A 13035-nucleotide genomic window follows, 5' to 3' on the forward strand; every position below is an offset into this window, starting at 1 on the left:
AATTATTTCGACGCGTGGGGAATGGCCTAATAAGGGTGCGTTTGGCAAGTTGCCAAATAGTAACTATTTCTGTTCTTTTGTTTTCAGAATCAATTTTGGAACAGAAATCCGTTTGGTAAATTTTTTGTTCACGGGCATAAATTTGCAAAAATTTATTCTCAGAATCAGTTTTGGAACAGAATCAAGAAGTAAAAAAAAGTAGCTTCTTGATTATGAGAACAAGAATTAGAAATGGAAAAGAAATTTTTTTTTCTTCTTCTTCTTCTTCTTGGCCTGTGGCCGGTCGCTGGCCACTAGCTATGTAACGACTCGGTTCGACGAGGGCGGGGAGTGGTCGCCGGGGCCAAAGGGCCTGGACAAGGAGTAGCTCCTGGCAAGCTTCTAGGATGGCGAAGGGGGCAGGAATGAACTGAACTGTGCACCAAACAAGGGAAGAGCGATCTTGAGATATATATATGAAAACTTGAATTAACTCACGGAGGCGCCTTTTGACGTAACGGCAAGCTTTGCTTTGAAACTCCAAAGTAAAGTGAGATTGGGCTAGAGTACTACCAGGATGGGTGACCTCTTGGGAAAGTGCTTGCATGTACGCCAAAGGACAAAATCGTGAGGCTCGGTATGGGATGGGCCAAAGTGGACAATACCTTGAGTGAGTTAAATCCAGAGTGTCATAGGCGACTAACCACAGGCCAGGGCCAACGAGGGCAAGGGTTGGACACTCGCCGCCTGGGCGAGGGCCGTGACGCCCTCGCTGGCCCTAGCCTGTGGCCGGTCGGCGACGTCGGCGACCTGGCCATGGCCAAGGAAGGGAAAGGGGAAGAAAAAAAAAGAAAAAAAGAAAAAAAATTCAAAATATCATTAAAATATTATTAATAAAAAGAAATTTTGTGCAGTTACCAAACGCATTTCTGTTCTTTTTCTATTCCAAGAATAAAAATTTTGGGCAGTTACCAAACGCTTTCAAATGCTTAGAAATTATTTCCGGCCACACAATAAAAAAGAATCATTTCTGAGCAGAATCAGTTTTTGAAAATAGAATAATTGCCAAACGCACCCTAACTCAACCTATCGTCTTTCACTTTTCTCCTTTTGTCGTCAAGCCATGTGGATCTACTACGCTTGTAAGCCAAACCTAGCTCTGATTTGGAATCTCATATAACACCCTCCTCATTCCTCAATTCCGTTAATTTATAGAAGAAGCCTATCTAATAATTAGTTTTGTCAGTCATCGATTTGCAATATAATTCATTCCCTTAATCATATTATTCATGAAATAAGTTATCCTTATTTATCGTTTGGTAAAGTGTAAACATCAATGTAAGCCGCATCGGTGATTGGAAAATTAAAAGAGAAATAGATACCAAAGAAACGAACAAACAACACGGCCACCAGACTAAACAGTGTTCCGACCAAAAAACAAAAGAACTAAACAGTGAGAACTCTTTCCAGAAAGGCCTGCAGAGACATCTCGAGAACTTGGATCAATAATGGAAGACATAAACATTGTACTCCACGCAGGTGTCCCCGGTCTTACGGTCGAACGTGTGCGTCTGTGCCTGAGCGTACCCGCGGGCGAACCGGAAGAGCCCGCTCCCGCCGACGATCGACAACTCCCGCACGCCGGAGAACACCGCGTTCCGGCCGAGCACGCTCAGCGTGCTCCCGTTGTACTTCCCCTCGGTGAACACGTAGTTCTGCACCATGAGCAGCCCGGTGTCCTTCTGCGACGCCAGCGCGTAGATCCCCTGCGCCCGCCCGACCTCCTTGGAGCTCGTCTCGGGGCCCTCGGTCAGCGGGTCGTCGATCATGACCACGGCCCCGAACCCCGTGGCCGACGAGTTGGTCATCTTGGCCTCGGCGACGCGCACGGCGGTCGGGTTGGGCCCGCTCACGATGTCATGGAAGTAGAAGTGGAGGTGGCTCAGCTTCTCCTCCTTGAGCCCGAGCTCTCGCGGGAGGAGGCTCCGCGCGAAGGTGTGCGAGTCTGCAGCGACGAAGACGGTCGACATAAAGAGGAGAGAGACGACGATGAGCTCTGCGCTGCAAACAGCCATGGCTAGAGAGGGGCAGAGAGGGGCAGAGAGAGAGACGCAAAGAGGGTTTCGTTGAGAGGAGGGTTTTATGGAGGAGGCAGATGGAGAAAAATTAAACGGGGTTTGGTGGAAAGCAATGATAATGTTATTTTAAAGAGAGTGCTTAGTTGCGGAGTTGTTAAGCGAAGGAGACCCACTAAGAGAGAGCGACTTGGTCTCACGGTCAATGGTGGGTGGTGACATACCATCTTTTAAGTGCTAAAGTAAACGTCACCGACGAGGAAGAATCGGCCCCGACGGCTAATTGCATTATTTGCAGCACGCTAGCTTAAACAACTAGAAGCTGAAGCTGACCATTAACAAAAGATTTTCGATGATGAGTCCTCCTTCCCATGGTGAAGTTTCGTGACTATTTGCATTGTTTAGAATATCATTTCTCGTCCGGATTTTAGAACAAAAATACCCAAAGTTGATTACGACACACATAAACATCAATCTTGATTATTTATTTACGTCTTTTCATTTTGTTAATTTGCTTTTTTTAAAATTTAAAATGAAATTTCACACAAGCAACATATTCACGTCTAAAGCTATAAGTGAGATAAATAGGTACATATATGTTTTAGTAATATTGGTCAGGTTGGATTTGGGTTGACAAAAAATATTGCATATAAATGGGTCAATATAAGTTAAATATGTCAATATGAGTCGGATTATTTTTTTGACCCAATCCAAACCTAATCTGATTCATCGATTTGACGGATCTACCTACCAATTACGTGCTGCAAATAATGCAATTAGCGTTGGCCCGATTCTTCATTGTCGGTGATGTTTCACTTAGGACTTCTGTGCACACATCAAGTCAACTCTCGGCAAGACAAATCTGAGAAAAAATTCAATATTCAGATGGCAAAGATGATGCGAACATAGGACTTCGGAGACTCTATCGGCCTCTTCTTCGATGGTTGTGAAGCCGCCCTTTGTGGACACACTGTCGCACGCCAAGTGGCGTCAAATTCGTGCCTTCGTTGTCCTATAGTCTCACTTAACCAAACGAGCCTTTTTGCCTGGCGGAAAAAAGAAAAAGAGAAAGTTCAAATACAGAGCTTTCCTTTTCGTTTTGTCCTCCTATGGCTCCACCCACTTTCCTAACTTACGTTATTTATTCAGGTGTTTTTGTTTCCTTAATGTTTTCCTGTCCAAGATGGCGACTGTGTTTCGTCAAACGTCGCTGCTTTAAGTTCATGAAGTCGACCCTATACAATCGTTTCCTAATGTGGGATTCGAGTCAGGTTCTCAGTTCGTTGAAAAAGCTAGATGGTATTTCGTTAGTTCCGTTGCAAAATTAGCATTCCAAATGCAAGGTTGGGGTTTTATTTTTTATTGCTCTCATCAACTAAATTATATGCGGAGATTGACAAGAACGTATACATGGTGGGTCAGCAGAAATATAGTACGTGTGATGGATGCACTTTCTTGCCGAAAACTTTTTCAGTTGAATTTCATGCATTATTACGCGTTTCGTAACGTGCTATTTTCCACCCACCATCTTATTAGGAGTGAGAAAAAGAAACTGCTCAGATCGGATCAATCGATTTTCAGGGACATCAATCCGATTCTCGGTTCCATAAATTAGAATCGGTGAATTTCGGTCCGATTTCCGATTCCAAGTATGGAACCGCCCATCTGGACCACCAGGACTAAATCGATTTTTTTAAATTTTTTTCTTAAAAATATATATAAAAAACCCTAATCTATGTCCCAATTCACAAAAGGAATGGCCCTCCAAGACTGGAGCAACTATATTTATTTATGCACGTGAGTAAGATGACATGAACAAATCAAAACACAATAGTAGTTGCTTATTCCAACCAAAGTTTGCCACAAATTGGAAAAATCTCTATGAAACTTATAATATTATACGTGACTTACTCCTTGATTATCTCAAGAAAATCTTCAATTTCAATTTGAACATTAACGACAAATAAAAAAAAAATTGAATATGCCACCAGTTCCATTAGCCCACCCGGAGACCGGATCGAAGTGGTCAGTCTATTTCCAAGAGGGCATCAGTTTGGTTCCCGGTTGTAGAAACTAGGAACTAATCCCTTGGGTCCGGTTCCTTGTTCCAGGGCGGGAATCGGACAGCCCGGGAACCGATCACTCCTGCTTTCTACAAACGAAAAAAAGTACTCATTTGTTTCTGCTGAAAACTTTCCCTTCAAATTTAGAAAATATAAAGAAAAAGTAAAAATGTTACAAAACATTATGAAAGAAAATTGGGTTAATACCACAAAAAACCCTAAATTGGTATACTTGTGACACATTTACCCCAAACTATTTTTTTGACCATAAAAAACCCCAAACTGGTACACCTGTGACAATTTTACCCCAAACATACCACAAAAAATCCTAAACTGGTACACATGTGACAATTTTACCCCGAACTAATTTTTAATATTATTTTTTTATTTTTTTGAATTTTTTCTTTTCTTTTCTTTTCTTTTCTTTTTTTTCCTTCACCTTCAACCTACGGCCGGTCGCCGGGTTCGGCGGCCGCTCAGCGGAAGCTTGAGGCCGCCTCGCCGGCGTCGAGCGAGCCGCCCTCGCCGGCGTCGGGCAGGGCGACCCTTGTCGGTATCGGGCGAGGTTGCCCTCGCCGGCGTCGGCGGCCCTCGCCGGATACAGCGGCGACCCTCGCCTGCGTCGGGCGAGGGTCGTCCTCGCCTGCCCAGGGCAAGGGCGACCCTCGCCAGATCCGGCGAGGGCAGCCCTCGCCCGATACCGGCGAGGGTCGCCCTCGTCGGATCCGGCCAGGGTCAAAAAAATAGTTCTGGGTAAAATTGTCACAGGTGTACCAGTTTGGGGTTTTTTATGGTAAAAAAAATAGTTTGGGGTAAATGTGTCACAAGTGTACCAGTTTAGGGTTTTTCGTGGTATTAACCCAAGAAAATTATATACGAATCTACAAGTTCGTGTGCCCATAGTCTGAAAAGTTTAATGTATATAAACTCTGTTTGTTTCACTGAAAACAATTTTCAAGAAATTTTTTTTCGCATGGTCTGACGTTTGATTCATAGAAAATAAACTGGTCAAAGAAAACATTTTCGGGTCAATGGAAAATATCTTCAAAAATGGGGAAAATGATTTCTACTTTATTTTGCCTAGATCCAACACGTTTTCCTCCGTGCACTCCTTCACCTTTCTCTTCTCGCCTGTGCACTCCTTATCTCTCTTCGGCTCCAAAGTTCCTCCTCCGCCTCACCACCTCCGGACTTCCTCCTCCTCTCTGCCACCACTTGTGATGGCTGAGTCGTTGTCATATGAGAAACGGCTTGCGATTGCAGATGCTTTGGCAACGCCATGCTCTCTCTCTCCCTGCTGCCTCCGCCCCCCGTTAAATCCAGCTGCATCACCTATCTCTTCCCGTGTTACTCTCCGAAAAGCACAATTTTTTTTTCCTTCCCTTGCTTTTCAATCCTCTCTCTTTTCCATGATCCTAGGGTTTACTTCCGTTTTCTCATATCTGTACCATCAACATTTAGGTCAGTTTGGTTTGTCGTTTGGCCATATTGTTGACTTCTTTGCCTCGCCGATTTGGACTCTTGGGTTTTTCCGATGTAGTTTCAACCTCGTGGTGCGTTTTACTCGCCTTTTTTCGTTGGTTGTGCCAATTTTGGACAAAATGTGCGTAGGTTTGATGAATGTGATTCAAGTCATGGTTTTCAATTGGATAATGTAGCTTCAATCGCAAACTCTTGAGTTGTGTGATTGATGATATGCTTTCCCCCCTCCCCCCCCTCCTTTAGAGGTCGAGCTTTCTAGCCTCGGGCGAGCTCGACCTCGCCAAATTTGGTGAGGTGGAGCCTCACCCGAGGCTGGTGAGGCTCAAGCTCACCGTGTTGACACCTAAAATTTGTTTAATCATTTAGGGTTTTATCGCATGGAAAATTAGGGTTTAATTTTTAACCCTTAAACCAAAATATTTTTATCAAAATTACATGGCATATAGACATTAGGTGCATTTGCATTAATAGGGTCTATTAAAACATATCAAAAAAAAAAAAAGGGTTTCCGGGCCAGGTCAGTCGGCCCATTCTTCTTCTTTTCTTTTTTTTCTTTGCACGGCCCATTCTTCTTTTTCTTTTTCTTATTTTCCCATGCGGGCCGGCCCCTTTCCCCCTTGGCCCGGCTCGTGACTGTTCACCTTCTCCCCCCAACGTCGCTGGGACGGGGGAGAGGACAGACAAGAGGGAGCAGAAGCCAGAGAGGCGCGGGGCATGCCGGCATGATCCTCGGGCTAAGGAGGCTCACGGCTCGACAGTGGTCCGGGCTCGACCGTGAGAGGGGGTCACCAGCCGGTCCCTCGCTGAGATCTGGCTGGTTTGCGGCCGGCCAGCCTCCCGTTGGGCTTAGACGGTCTCGGTCGATCGCTGGTCACCATGACGGTGAGCCGGTTGGAGGACGCTCGCTGCTCCTCATCGGGGCGGCGATGCAGACCATGGCAGAGCATCGGTCGCGGAGGCGGGAGCTCAGAGGAGCCGGTATTCGGGCCGGCTAGTAAAGGCGGAACGTCGGATGAGGAGGCCGGGGCTCTGAGAAGTCAGCGTTCCGGCCGGCCGGCGAACGTGAGACGGCTGGTGCGAGTCGAGTCGGCGGCCGCAAGTCGGGTCAGGCGTGCGGGTCATAACCGGGTAGGGTTTCGTTCGAATGGGCCGAAATAGGTTGTGGGCAGATGTATTTAGGGTTTTGGGGTTCTATTTTTTTATTGGGCTATGGGCTTTTGTTTTTTTTTGCTTTTTAAAAAATTTTTCGGGCTGGGCCCTTTTCTTTCTTGTTTTTTTTTTAATTTGCCAGACTGGGCTCAATGAATGAGTCCGGTTCGGTTGTGGACCCGGGCCGGCGCGCCCGGGTCCATTTTTATATTATTTTAATATTTATATTATTATTTTAATTGTTAAAAAATTTTAAGGGTTAATACCATGAAAAACCCTAAACTGGTACACTTGTGACACATTTACCCCAAACTATTTTTTTGACCATAAAAAATCCCAAACTGGTACACCTGTGACAATTTTACCCCAAACATACCACAAAAAACCTTAAACTGGTACACACGTGACAATTTTACCCCGAACTAATTTTTAATATTATTTTTTTTGAATTTTTTTGAATTTTTTCTTTTTTCTTTTTTCTTTTCTTTTCTTTTCCTTCATCTTCAACCTCGGCCGTCGGTGGTCCGGCCAAAGCGAGGCGAAACCGGCGAGGGCGGCCCTCGCCGGCGTCGGGCGAGGGCCGCCCTCGCCGGCGTCGGCGACCCTCGCCGGTATCGGGCGAGCGCCGCCCTCGCCGGATCTGGCGAGGCCGCCGCCTCGCCCGGCGTCAGCGAGGGTCGCCTTCGCCGGATCCGGCAAGGGCTACCCTTGCCGGTATCGGCGAGTGCGCCTCGCCGGCGTCGGGCGACCCTCGCCCGACACCGGATCTGGCTAGGGCGACCCAGCTGCGTCGGGCAAGGGCCGTCCTTGCACGCCCGGGGCAAGGGGGACCTCGCCCGGCTCGGGCGAAGGCGGCCCTCGCCGACGCGCGAGCGGTCACCCTCGCCCAGATCCGGCGTCCCGGGCGGCGGCGGCCTCGCCCGACGCCGGATCGGCGAGGGCGGCCTCGCCCGACGGCCGCGGATCTCGGCGAGGGCGGCCCTCGCTTGCATCGGGCGAGGGCCGCCCTTGCACTGAGTCGGGCGAGGGCCGTCTCGCCGCCCGGGGCAAGGGCGACCCTCGCAGGCTCGGGCGAGGGCGGCCTCGCCCAGACGCAGACGAGGGTCGCCCTCGCCAGATCCGGCGTCGGGCGAGGGCCGACCGACGCCGGCGAAGGCGGCCCTCGCCGGCTTCCGCTTCTGGCCGGTCACCGGACCGGCGACCGGCCAGGGTTTGAAGATGAAAAAAAAAAGAAAAGAAAAGAATAAAAAATAAATAAAATTTCGAAAAAAATAAAAAAAATAATATTAAAATTTTAATTCAGGGTAAAATTGTCACATATGTGCCAGTTTAGGGTTTTTTGTGGTAAGTTCAGGGTAAAATTGTCACAGGTGTACCAGTTTGGGATTTTTGGTGATCAAAAAAATAGTTCAGGGTAAAATTGTCACAGGTGTGCCAGTTTGGGGTTTTTTATGGACAAAAAAATAGTTTGGGGTAAATGTGTCACAAGTGTACCAGTTTAGGGTTTTTCGTGGTATTAACCCAAATTTTAATTTTTTTAAAAAAATATTAAAAAATTTTAAAATTTTTTTAAAAAAAATTTCGAAATATCAAAAATTATTATTTGGACTTTGGAATTTGTTTTTTCTTGCCCTATTGTGTGATTAGTGTCATGTTGGTTGCGCGTTGCTTGGTTCACACATTTTGAATTTCACGTTTAATTTAACCTCGTATGTAGTTGATTACACACGGTAGGTTCATGTGTTGATTGTTGCTTTCCCTAACTTGGTTAGGAATCGAATTTTGAGACTCCCAATTAGTGTGAACATGTTAGGCGGTAATTGAACAAGGTTAGGTACCGAAAGGGCATTAATTGGTCAATTAGTGTAATCAAGTCCCCGTACCCATTGAATCTCTGGTTCGTAGAAGTGAAGCATTTCTCCCGTGCTTTACTTGGGTGTTTAATCGACCCACCAAAAACTGATTTGTGGCGACTCCTAAATGAAATTGATTTGCATGTTAATAACTTAAATCTAAGTCGCGAATTGGTATGGGCTTGGGAGAGCTCGAGCTAGGTTTAACTTAGCAATCCATTAGCCCAACCACTTAGGCGACAAGGCCGGTTCGGGAAGGTCGCGACACACCGGCCCCAGGCGAGTTGCATAACGTGCGAATTTGGCGAGGTTGAGCCTCACCGGCCTAGGGCGAGCTCATCCCTCACCTGTGGCCAGTTGTGCGGCTGTCGTCGTGGCCGGAATTTGGTAGAGTAGACAACAGGAAAAATGTTAAAAAAGTCCTAAACCTTTTGCATTGGTGCCAATTTAATCCTAAACTTTTTTTTTGTGCCAATTCAGTCTTTCCGGTTAATTTTGGCCGGATTTTGGTGACGTGGCGCTGGCCGGCCTACGTGGCGCCGCCGACGTTGACGTGTACAATTTTAAATAATATTTTAATATTTTTCAATTTTTAAAATATTTTTTTATGATTTTTTTTTCTTTTCCTTCTTCTTCTACCTTTGGCCGGCCGCTAGGTGAGGCCGCCGTCGCCCGCCACAGGCAAGGCTCGGCTGACCCTCCCTTGGGCGAGGCCGTTCCCAGCGAGGGGAGCCCTCGCCCAGGCAAGGCCCGGCGAGGGTCGGCCTGGCCCGGCCTGGGCGAGGCTGTGCCTCGGCGAGGGCTCCACTCGCTAGATCCGGCGAGGGTCGGCCGAGCCTCGCCTGTGGCGGGCGACGGCGACCCCGCCCTTGCCCAAGTAGCCAGCCATGGCCTGTGATCGGTTTGGTCACCGGCCAAAGGTAGAAGAAGAAGGAAAAGGAAAAAAAAGAAAAAAAATCAGAAAAATATTTTAAAAATCGAAAAAATATTAAAATATTATTAAAAAATTGTCAACGTTAGCGCCGGCGGCGCCATGTAGGCCGGTCGGCGTCCATATCACCAAAATCCGGCTAAAATTAGCTGGAAGGACTGAGTTGGCACAAAAATAAAATGTTTAGGACTGAATTGGTACAAAAAAAAGTTTATGACTAAATTCGCACAAATACAAAAAGTTTAGGACTTTTTCAACACTTTTCCCACAATAATGCAAGAGTCATTATATATATAAAAAAAATTAGGTACCAAAGAAACAAACAAACAATACGGCCATCAAACTAAACCGTGAGAACTCTTTCTAGAAAGGCCTTCGGAGACATCTCGTGAACGTGCATCAATAATGGAAGACATAAACATCGTACTCCACGCAGGCGTCCCCGGTCTTGAGGTCGAACGTGTGCGTCTTTGCCCGAGCGTACCCGCGGGCGAACCGGAAGAGCCCGCTCCCGCCGACGATCGCCAGCTCCCGCACGCCGGAGAGCACCGCGTTCCGGCCAAGCACGCTCAGCGTGCTCCCATTGTACTTCCCCTCGGTGAACACGTAGTTCTGCACCATAAGCAGCCCGACATCGTTCTGCGACGCCAGCGCGTAGATCCCCTGGGCCCGCCCGACCTCCTTGGAGCTCATGTCGGGGCCCTCAGTCAGCAGGTCGTCAATCATGACCACTGCGCCGAACCCCGTGGCCGATGTGTTGGTCATCTTGGCCTCGGCGACGCGCACGGCGGTTGGGTTGGGCCCGCTCACAATGTCGTGGAAGTAGAAGTGGAGGTGGCTCAGCTTCTCCTCCTTGAGCCCGATCTCTCGCGGGAGGAGGCTCCGCGCGAAGGTGTGCGAGTTTGCGGAGACAAAAACGGTCGACATGAAGAGGAGAGAGAAGACGACGAGCTTTGCAATGCAAACAGCCATGGCGAGAGAGAGAGAGAGAGAGAGAGAGAGAGAGAGAGAGAGAGAGATACGCAAAAAGGGTTTCGTAGAGGGGAGGGTTTTATAGAGGAGGCAGATGGAGAAGATGGGGTTGGTGGAAGATAATGATAATATTTTTTACAGAAAATACTTAGTTACGGAGTAGTTAAGGGGAGGAGACCAAATAAGAGGGAACAAAGAAAGAGGGACATGGTCATATGGCATATGGTAACCTACCGTTTACGTGCTGCAAATAATGCAATTAGCGTTGGAGCGATTCTTCGTCGTTGGTGATGAATCACTTAGGACTTCACGTGGGTACAGGGTGTTTGAGTCAAGTCAACTCACGGCAAGACAATGTTTACAAAAAACCATATTCAGATCGCAAAGATGATCCAAACACGTGACTTCGGAGAGTCCATTGGCCTCTTCATCGATGGTTGTGAACCCGCGTGTTGTGGACAGACCGTGGCACGCCAAGTGGCCCCAAATTCGTGCCTCCATCGAGAAAATATTAGAAAATATTAGGTGTGTTTAATACTCCACGTAAAGGTGCGATGGTGGAGGAATTTGGGAGAGCTGGTGGGTCAGACATGGCTCGTTCTTCATCTTCTCGGTGTTCTTCATGGGTCAGGGACGAGGTGGACGCAAGTCTGTCGGTGGTGAGGGGGTGGGTGCGCCCGGATTGCCACGTGTCGACCTCCGGATGATTTACGGTAAGTCCTACGTGGAGTATTAAACACACCTACATACGAGAAAATACAAACGAGCCTTTTTGCCACGTCGAAAATAAAAAGAGCAAATTCAAATCCAGAGCTTTCCTTTTCCTTTTGTCCTCCTATGGCTCCACCCACTTACCTAACTAATGTTACTTATTCAGGTTTTTTTTGTTCCTTAATGTTTTCCTGTCCAAGATGGCGATTGTGTTTCGTCAAACGTTGCTGCTCTAACTTCATGAAGCCTAACCTAAACAATCGTTTCCTAACGTGGGATTCGAGTCAGATTCTCAGTTCGATGAAATAGTTAGATGGTGTTTCGTTAGTTCCATTGCAAAATTAGCACTCCAAATGCATGGTTGGGTTTTATTTTTTATTGCTCTCACCAACTAGATTATATGCGGAGATTGACAAGAACGTACACATGATGGGTCAGCTGAGATATGGTACGTGTGATGGATGTACGTTCTCGCCAATAACTTTCTCAGTTGAATTTCATGCATTATTACAGCATTAAGATCGCGTTGCGGACGTATCCATGTGCTATTTTCCACCAACCTTCTTATTTGGCTTTCTACTAGGGGTAAATAAAAGGAACTACCCGGACCGGACCAGACCGGCCGGTTATGGGCAGTTCCCGAGAGCACTGGTCCGGTTCACAGTTCCTTAAAATTGGAACCGATGAATTTCGATCCGATTTCTAGTTTCAAGTGTGGACCTACCCGCTCGGACTGGACTTATTTTTTTAAAATTTAATTTAATTTCTTAAAAATCTGTAAAAAAAACTCTCTATCTTCCAAGGAAGGCCCTTCAAGGCTGGAGCGAAGTGTTAATCAAAACATAACAATAGTTGCTTATTCCAACCAAATTTTGCCACAAATTGAAAAAATCTCTGTGAAATCTACAATGTTATACGTAACTTACTAATTGTAGAAACAACTTGATTGTCAAGAACAACTTCAATTTCATCTTGAACATTAATGACAAATAAAAAAAAAACTGAATATGCAACCTGTTTCATTGGCCCACTTGGGAATTGGACCGGATCGGTTGGTCTCGTTTCGGGGGGCACCGGTTCGGTTCCCAATTGTAGAAACTAGGAACCGGTCCCTTTGGTCCGATTCTTGGATCCTGGGTAGGAACCGGACTGTCCGGGAATCGATCACCCGTGCTTTCTACAAACAAAAAAAGTTCTCATTGCGTTTGCTGATACCTTTCCCTTCAAATTTAGAGTATACAAAAAAAAAGTCAACATGTTACAAAAAGTCAATATCTAGGCTCTGTTTGTTATACTGAGAACAATTTTCAAGAAAGAGTTTTTCCGAATTTTCCGGTATTTGGTTCACAACAAATATATTGGTCAAGGAAAACATTTTTGGGTCAATGGGAAAAACACCTTCAAAACCGGGAAAAGAGGAATCATTTTCCTCCTCTTTATTTCGCCCATACCTAGCATTGTTTTCTCCATACACTCCTTCACCTTTCTCTTCTCGCCTGTGCACCCCTTATCTCTCACAAGCTCCAAAATTCCCCCTCCACCTCTCCATCTCCGGACTTCCTCCTCCTCTCCACCACCACTTGCGACGACTATGTTGCCGCCACCTGAGAAACGAATTGCGGCTATGAATGCTTCGGCAATGCCTCTCTCTCTCTCTCTCTCTCTCTCTCTCTCTCTCTCTCTCTCTCTCTCTCTCTCTCTCTCTCTCTCTCTCTCTCTCTCTCTCTCTCTCTCCCTGCCGCTTCGCGCCCCATGAAATCCAGCTGCCTCACTAATCTCTTCCTGTGTTACTCTCTGGAAAGCACAATTCTTTCCCCTCC

The 13035-nt window shown here is 46.7% G+C and overlaps 2 protein-coding genes across 2 annotated transcripts; both read right to left on the bottom strand.

Annotated features, from left to right (window-relative positions):
* Positions 1-1331: 1331 nt before the first annotated feature.
* Positions 1332-2163, bottom strand: LOC115674557 (dirigent protein 22-like). The gene has a single exon (XM_030596968.2). It carries the CDS (start codon positions 2052-2054, stop codon positions 1482-1484), a length of 573 nt encoding a protein of 190 aa, XP_030452828.1. The 5' UTR covers positions 2055-2163; the 3' UTR covers positions 1332-1481.
* Positions 2164-9849: 7686 nt separating this feature from the next.
* LOC115674774 (dirigent protein 22-like) lies at positions 9850-10562 on the bottom strand. The gene has a single exon (XM_030597280.2). It carries the CDS (start codon positions 10502-10504, stop codon positions 9932-9934), a length of 573 nt encoding a protein of 190 aa, XP_030453140.1. The 5' UTR covers positions 10505-10562; the 3' UTR covers positions 9850-9931.
* Positions 10563-13035: the final 2473 nt, after the last annotated feature.

This window comes from Syzygium oleosum, unplaced genomic scaffold, assembly GCF_021117445.2.
Source record: "Syzygium oleosum isolate NSW1041296 unplaced genomic scaffold, Sole_v2.1 Sole_v2.25, whole genome shotgun sequence".
Lineage (NCBI taxonomy): Eukaryota > Viridiplantae > Streptophyta > Magnoliopsida > Myrtales > Myrtaceae > Syzygium > Syzygium oleosum.